The following is a 7,269-nucleotide window of genomic DNA, read 5'->3' as shown; positions in this document are numbered from 1 at the left end:
CCAGGATGAGTCAAAAATGGGAGATTCAAACCCCAAACTGAAAAACCGGTTTGCATTTTGATCTGTCCCTCAACACGAGACCTCTAATTGGTCTGTAAGGTTGTATCCTGACAGTCACTCGTCACTTTCTCATTGCTATTTGACAGTTTTATGACCTGAAGTCTGTAAGAAGAAAGTTATTATATCCGTCTTTATTCAAGTAGTATAAAGACCTAATAACGCTCTCCCAGTAATTACCAGACAATTGCAGCAATGCAGTTTTGTTCCACATGCTAATTTCAGGGTACAGAAGAGAATTCTGCAGGCATTTCCCAACATGTTTATATCCCACGTTTTGAAGTATTGAGGAAATTGCTATTTAGAATTAAAAAAGTTTAATTAAACTTCTGCATGATCAACAGGCTATTACCGAAACAAGTCAATTTTACCAGCAAGCTCACTTTCCACATGTTCTGGGAGCTTCAGAATGCAATTACATAGCACTACTGTCTCCAGAGGAATGAAGGTATGTCCAGAAACCGCAAACTCTACCCTTTCCTTTCCTATTGTCTGATTTTGCTGTGCTTAATGTATTATTATAATTTCCTGTATTGTATTCTTTGTGAAGCGCTGAGATCACTTTTGGCACTATATAAAGACATACAATACATAAAATGCCTAGCACATTTCTGATACTTCACTTCTCATAACCAATCTGGTTGCTAAATACCCTTGCTGCACCCGATTCCTTTGTTTGCCCCTCGGTCACAATATAACTACTGAAGCCTAGACAGCCACACATGGAATGGCTTCTTGGCAAGTACAATTCAAAGATTTCACCTGATTAATATTTTCAATGAAATATCCCAGTATTAAGCTTCATTATTTGCGATGAATTGGTGATAGACTAGAGCCCTCAGCTTTTAATACTTTTAGCTAATTCATCCAAACCAAAGGCTATCTGGTACAACCAGAGCCATTACTACCAGAACGTTCTAGAACGTGCCTTTGGACTTCTGAAAATTCACTTCATGTGGAGCACTTCTCTATGCTCTAGTTATTTTCTGTGCTATTGTAGTACTGTGCTACATTTCCCACAACATACTGTTGCTGGGTAAGGAAAGCTGTACTGAAAAAAAATATCATGTAGATCTTGATTCACCAGCCAATGGCCGACTGAATACATATCTGATGTTAATTAACCTTGATTGTACTAGAGTATAAATGTTTGCTTTCAAAAACTGTAAATTATTCCTTGACAAAGCATTTTTATCATGTATCACTTTAGGAAGATTTTTTTTTTGGTACCGTTTCCATAAGTCTATAATAAATAATGTTATATTTTGATTGACGTCTGAAAATCTCTTGAAGCTTTGTTCCTGCAGCTCTGGAGCGTTGCCGTGCCAAGATCCTCTGTGTTTTATTGCTGAAAAAATATCAGCTTAAGGATATGGAGAAAGATGAGGCAGAAGTAGACAATAGAACAGAGGACGGGGGAAGGACCAAAGATTATGCAATTCACCAATTTTTGCAAGTGCCTTGATTACACTTTTCTACATATTTTCCTAAAGTCTTAACAAAACTTACATTATGCAGGTAACACTTTAAATGAAGACTTTCTCATCTTACTTAATGTTGTGACAATATTTATGTTGCACATTGCATATGTATAAACATTGTGCAAACAAGTTGGATGTACACAAGGCGCACACCTTACTATACACGCACGCACACGCACACGCACACACGGTTCTCCACATCATGCCCCAAATGCCCTCTGAGAATGCATGTTTTTGTGACAAAGTATGCAGCACCACACAGGTGATTGTAACGGTTTGCTATAGCCAGTTGTTGGGCTGTCTCAGACAGGATTTGGAAGGAGGGCCTTGAAGAGAATGAGAACATGTGCTGCAAAACTAGAGAAAAATTGCACATGTTTTATTAGTACAATTTTGTTTTTTAATAAAAAGCTTTCCGTTGTTTTCTTTGATATCCCAGGAGCTAATATTTCCTCATTTTGAGTTGGGAGACTTTGATTAATATCCCCAATAATGTGCTCAAAAAATGTAATGGTGCTTGCATTGAAAAATATTTTCAATTATATGCATATGGCACATACGTGTTACATATAATAAATATTTTATTTTCACGCTAATACAAGTGTGTATTTGTGATTATAAAATGACAAATTGTGATTTCAAAAAGCTGCCAAGTGTGGCACAGAATTGCTGTCAAAAGCAATATACTCACTCACTTTGCAGATGTTGACTCATATTTTAACAAAAGTTTATAATTATGAGAACCATGTCAACTGATATTAGTTTTCCATAAAACACATGGCAGACTTTCATTTTAAACTACTATGCCACAGTGTTCAGATTAATTTTTCTTCAAAGCAGTAGTTCCCTCCGGCCCATTTTTAAAAATATCAATGGTACGGGAAGCAAGGGGTCTCAGACAAAGTGCAATAATTTAAAAGAGAGGGGGGGGGGAAAGAAATCTGAACCAAAGGGGTAACTGCTCCTTTAAACATTTCGGTAACCCCTTTTCTTCTGCAGGTAGATGGATAATATGTTCTAGAGCCAATTGCCATTTCTCAGAAAAATAGAAACTTTTAGAAATTGACAGCAGGTAAAAAGGACTTGGCCCACTGGCCCACTTAGTCTAACTTTTACCAAAGTAGATATTCATACGTGCTGAAAAGGAATTAGTTAAATTAAAAAAAACTGATGTGCAAATTTCACCTGGGGCACAGACTTTGGATTTCCTAGCTAATATGTCTTACTACTCGCTGATTTTTCCCTCTTAACACTCTCTCTCTGACATGCTTTGTCGGGCTTTTCAATTCAGCATCTCCACAGCTACACAGGTGCCTTCACAACTCTACTATTTGCGTAAACGGGCGGCACAGTCTGCCGTAAAGCAGAAAAATTGCAGGGATCTCTTCTTTATGCCACAAAACACTGCAAATATCATCATCATCGCTAAAGCATAAAAAAAAAGGTTATCACAACACACTGCAATATCTGTGGGCCATGGTGCACGTTTTGCTATTCAGTTTCTAGTATACAGTGTTCAAAAATGTACCTAACTTTAACTGGAACTAGCTGAATCTGTTGGTTTGTTTCAAAATAAAACAAACAATGAACCCCGACTACACAGAAATAATAAAAAAAATAAAACACAGGAGCAAACCAACCTAAATCTAAGTATCTCAGGGAGCACGGGGTCCCAGCAGTCAAAATTAATGCAGTTCAGCTCCTAGACCCTTTGCTTCCCACCTAGAAAATTTTTAATTAAATAAAATGGCATGCTGCTTTAACTACATAATTTTAAATCAACACCTAAAACACGTCTAAATTTAGCACAGTTTGAACTTGATGGACGTATGTCTTTTTTTCAACCTCATCTACTATGTAACTATAGAAGGTTTTTTTACTATGGATTTTGCATAACGACGATTATATGTTACATATTTATAGGAGGCGAGAGCCATTTATTCATATTTCAGGAAAGTTTTGTTACAAAGTGACTAAGTGAATATAAATTATGTTTTGTAAGCAGGTACATCCAAACGCAATACACTTGCTTATAAAATATTGTGCTTTAACATTAATAACAGAAACTTTAATCAATAACATTTTATTAAAAAATATTTACAGATCAAGAAAAGAAAGTATTTGTGCTATGACAACAGAACATTTAAAAAAACACATTCATTGAGTGAGAAGAAAACAACGCGTACAGCTTCTTTGGTGCCCGTATTAAGCATTTAAAAAAATTTAAAAGACTATTTCATAAATAAAACACAAGCTCAAAACAGAGAATTTGTTTAGAGTTAGTGCACATCACAGCGCTCCTTATGGGTACATAAGAATTTACTTCACAAATAAATAGCATGTCTGTTAAAAAGCAGCAGGTCCAAGTCTTGTAAACAGTCCTGTCTTGACAATACGGAATTGTTTCAAATAAAATCCATAGATTCTGAAGACTGTGACAAAGAATATGTAAAACAAAAAGGTGCTCTCCCTTTGTTAAAGTTGGTCCTGTTCGTTTTCCTTTTTTGTTGCAGGAGTCTTTTTTTTTTTTTTTTTAAAGGTGCCTGGTACCAAATCCCAAAGTGGTTATTTACAAAATCGGTTTTCTGCTTTCAAAGACGAAGGGATAAATTTGCTCCACACCAGTGGCAACAGACTTCACATCTGGGCCTGGCAAAAAGGGGGAAAAGGTGAATTGGTGAGTGCAGATGTACTGTAGGATGACAAAGATTGTATTTGGACTTTGCCTTCTCATAACATAGTGCAAAGTTCTAGTAGCCTTTTTGATCCTTGCGAAGTACAGATTTATCGTAGGTTGCAATAAACATTAAAAAGCAGCAATCCACTCTACTCAGCATTTAAAAAAAAAAAGGATAATTATTTTCTGTTAACCATTGTGAAATATTTCTACTGTTGTCATTAGCAATGCACCTTTTTTAAACTCCTGCTTCTCTACTTTGGTGAAAATGTGTGCCTCTGGAAAGTTAAAATGGCTGCTATCATTCACCCTGTATGACAAAAAGATAAGCCTACAATTGTAGCGGTGCGACGGTAAGCATAATTTAGGAGAAGCAAAGTACAACAGACGAGAGCGAGGTAGTGAGTGAAGAAAGTGTAGAAGGTTTTAGACAGGCCGAGCTGATAGTGCACTCTATGCAGACGACAGGCGGGATGTGACAAGGGTCGTGGCGGAGGTTTGACCAATGACGTCATGCGAGCGGTTTGCCATTATTGGCTGAACAGCTTCACGTGACGCTGACGTTACGTGGCGGCCGCATGGAGACAAATTCATTTGTCTGCTGGATCCTGCCGCTAGGTTGTGCCTCTGCTTAGTCATGTTCACTATCTGCAGCATGATGCACAACAAGGTAAATGCTTTGGCGGCGCGGCAACTATAAGTGCGGCCTTGCACCTCCTCGTCTCTAAAAGTAGCAGGTACACTACTAAGCTCTCACGAGCAGGGCCCTCATTACCGCTTTGTATCTGTTTGTGCATGTCAGTCCTCACTTGTATTTAATGTACATTTATACATAATTTACGGTTTATGTAACATACACAACTCTGTACCCCCACTGTACCACACTGCGGAATATGTTGGCACTTAACTAACCAACAATAATAATTACAGGTTGACAACGAATAACAGTGTAATTAGTAAGTGATTAAATAAAAAGCTGCTTCAGAAGATGTGGGGTGGTGTAAGCCTGCAAGCTACCAGGCCCTTTTAAGAACACACTCATATTACATTGTTACGGTCTCCATAAGAACACTAAAGTACGGACAACACAAATAAGTACATAAACAGGATAACATATATAATTTATTAGGGTAATCAGTGCTGTTTGGTAATTCTAGCATTCCCCCCAAAGATCATTCATGTTGAAGTAACTGAATTTATAGTAACACACACACCTTCTAAATCTGATATAAAGGGCAGCTGTAGTGCTATTTTGTTGTAGTTAGAGCACTTAGGTGCTTATTCTATAAGCTCAGAAGCAAACAGATTTGCAATCATCTGAAAACTTCTATTCAAGTAAATTGTCTCCTTAGGCCATGTCCCCTGTGGTCGCTGCGGTGCGTGCTATACACCACAGCCATCAATGGGGTAGGCCCCAGTGGCCATGTGTCTGGGCGCGCAAAGTGCTTTGACACGTACGCTGGCAGGGAAGGCATCCAATTTTGTCTTACCTTCCCGTGCCGCGGTCACGTGCTCGTCAGGCAGCCAATAGAAGGACAGATATGCCCTGCCATGGCCCTGCCCCCGCACCCCTCCCCCATCTTGGCCGCGTCTCCCATAGCGCCCTACAGACCAGATATTTGTGCATGCGCCGCCAGGACTGCAGGTGCGCGTGTAGCAGTAGTTACTGGGGCCGCAGCCTTAGACCTTATAGAATAAGACCCTTTGAGGTTAGTTTTAGGTGCAATTGTAGAAGGTGCTGCAGAAATAGTTTGCATTTGTTAGCTTGTCGGAATCGTCGACAGCATATTCAAATCTATTCAAAATAAACCTGTGAACATACCTGTTACTGTAATACTTCCGGTTGAGAAGATCTGCAATGTTGTCCTCAGAGACTTTATTCTATAGCAGACAGCAGGATGAAGTTCAGGTTCATAACTGCACAATGGAATTATCAGAGATGTTTCTATTGTCAAAGTCAGGATGATGGTTTAAAAATAAAAACAAATAAACAAAAACACACCCCTACCTAGCATGAGGACGATTCCTCTTGGTAAATTCTGGCAGTCTTATTTCAAAGGGCATGGTACAAACTGCCAACACATTGACAACTTTAAACTCTGTGAATTTTACCTATGAAAAGAAAAACAAGTAAGTTGGCTTTTAAAAAGGTCAACACCAAGTATGATTATTTTTTTTAAGCAGTTGTTGAACCAAATAGATAAATTTTGTTTAAAATGCATCATGTGAAGTTATTTTAAATTCCACTGTAAATGTATGGCATGCTTTGGAGGTAATTGGGAATTTAAGCAAAAGCCAGCAGAGCACTGAAGTCGTCACAAAAGGAGAATATGAAACGCTTAACTGTACATGTCCCACAGTCATAACCGACTAATGCATATAATAGAAAAAACAGAATTCAGAGATCAATTTTATACAATACCCAGTTTCTCTGAGTGTTAGCATTATGCCTACCTGCTTAATGTTAAATGTGATTTCCCTCACTGGTAATTTCAGGTAGAGGTCTATACCACCCACTGGAATGTTAATGAGTCAAGAGAACAAAGAACTTTGTATTCACAGCTGCATTCAATCTGAACCCATTCAGTGTAGATCTGCGTCGCCCCAAAGGCGGACAGCCTTTGGTGCAGCCGAAGAGCAGCTAAAGGATGTGAGCCGTTTGCTGATGTTAAAGCTTCACTATTTCAAATCTAAAACTCACCAGGCCTTTATCCCGTGCCCAATTTTCCAACTCTACCTGTCCATGAAATGTCTGTGAATTGACTGTATAACTCAGTTATTTTAACGTAACCATGTATTTTTAGAACTCTGTGCCCAGGACATACTTGAAAACGAGAGGTAACTCTCAATGTATTACTCCCTGGTAAAACATTTTATAAATATATCTACACAATACGAGCAGTGTTAAATAGTTTGTGTTCCTCCATTGAAGCAGGGGAATACAGGGGAGCAAGGGCGGTGATGTCTGAGATGTCGCCCACATTCTTTAACATGCTCCCCTGAGGGGTAGCAGGCTCAAAAGATCAGTGGGTGACCAAAACATGGTGGTCGGCA

The 7,269-nt window shown here is 38.6% G+C and overlaps 1 protein-coding gene across 6 annotated transcripts in view; it reads right to left on the bottom strand.

Annotated features, from left to right (window-relative positions):
• Positions 1 to 4,009: 4,009 nt before the first annotated feature.
• TBPL1 (TATA-box binding protein like 1) overlaps positions 4,010 to 7,269 on the bottom strand; it is a 28,087-nt gene continuing 24,827 nt past the window's right edge. For 5 of the 6 annotated variants that reach the window (XM_075597367.1, XM_075597364.1, XM_075597363.1 and 2 more), the window contains 3 exons: positions 6,224 to 6,327; positions 6,038 to 6,132; positions 4,010 to 4,187 (listed from right to left, as the gene is read on the bottom strand). In XM_075597367.1, the coding sequence (XP_075453482.1) occupies positions 4,108 to 4,187; positions 6,038 to 6,132; positions 6,224 to 6,327 (279 nt within the window). In that variant the 3' untranslated portion in view covers positions 4,010 to 4,107. The remainder of the gene's footprint in view (positions 4,188 to 6,037; positions 6,133 to 6,223; positions 6,328 to 7,269) is intronic. The other variant, XM_075597369.1, reaches the window with a different exon arrangement.

Source organism: Ascaphus truei, chromosome 4, assembly GCF_040206685.1.
Source record: "Ascaphus truei isolate aAscTru1 chromosome 4, aAscTru1.hap1, whole genome shotgun sequence".
NCBI lineage: Eukaryota > Metazoa > Chordata > Amphibia > Anura > Ascaphidae > Ascaphus > Ascaphus truei.
The sequence above is the reverse complement of the archived record's forward strand: the minus strand, read 5'-3'. Positions and strand labels throughout refer to the sequence as shown.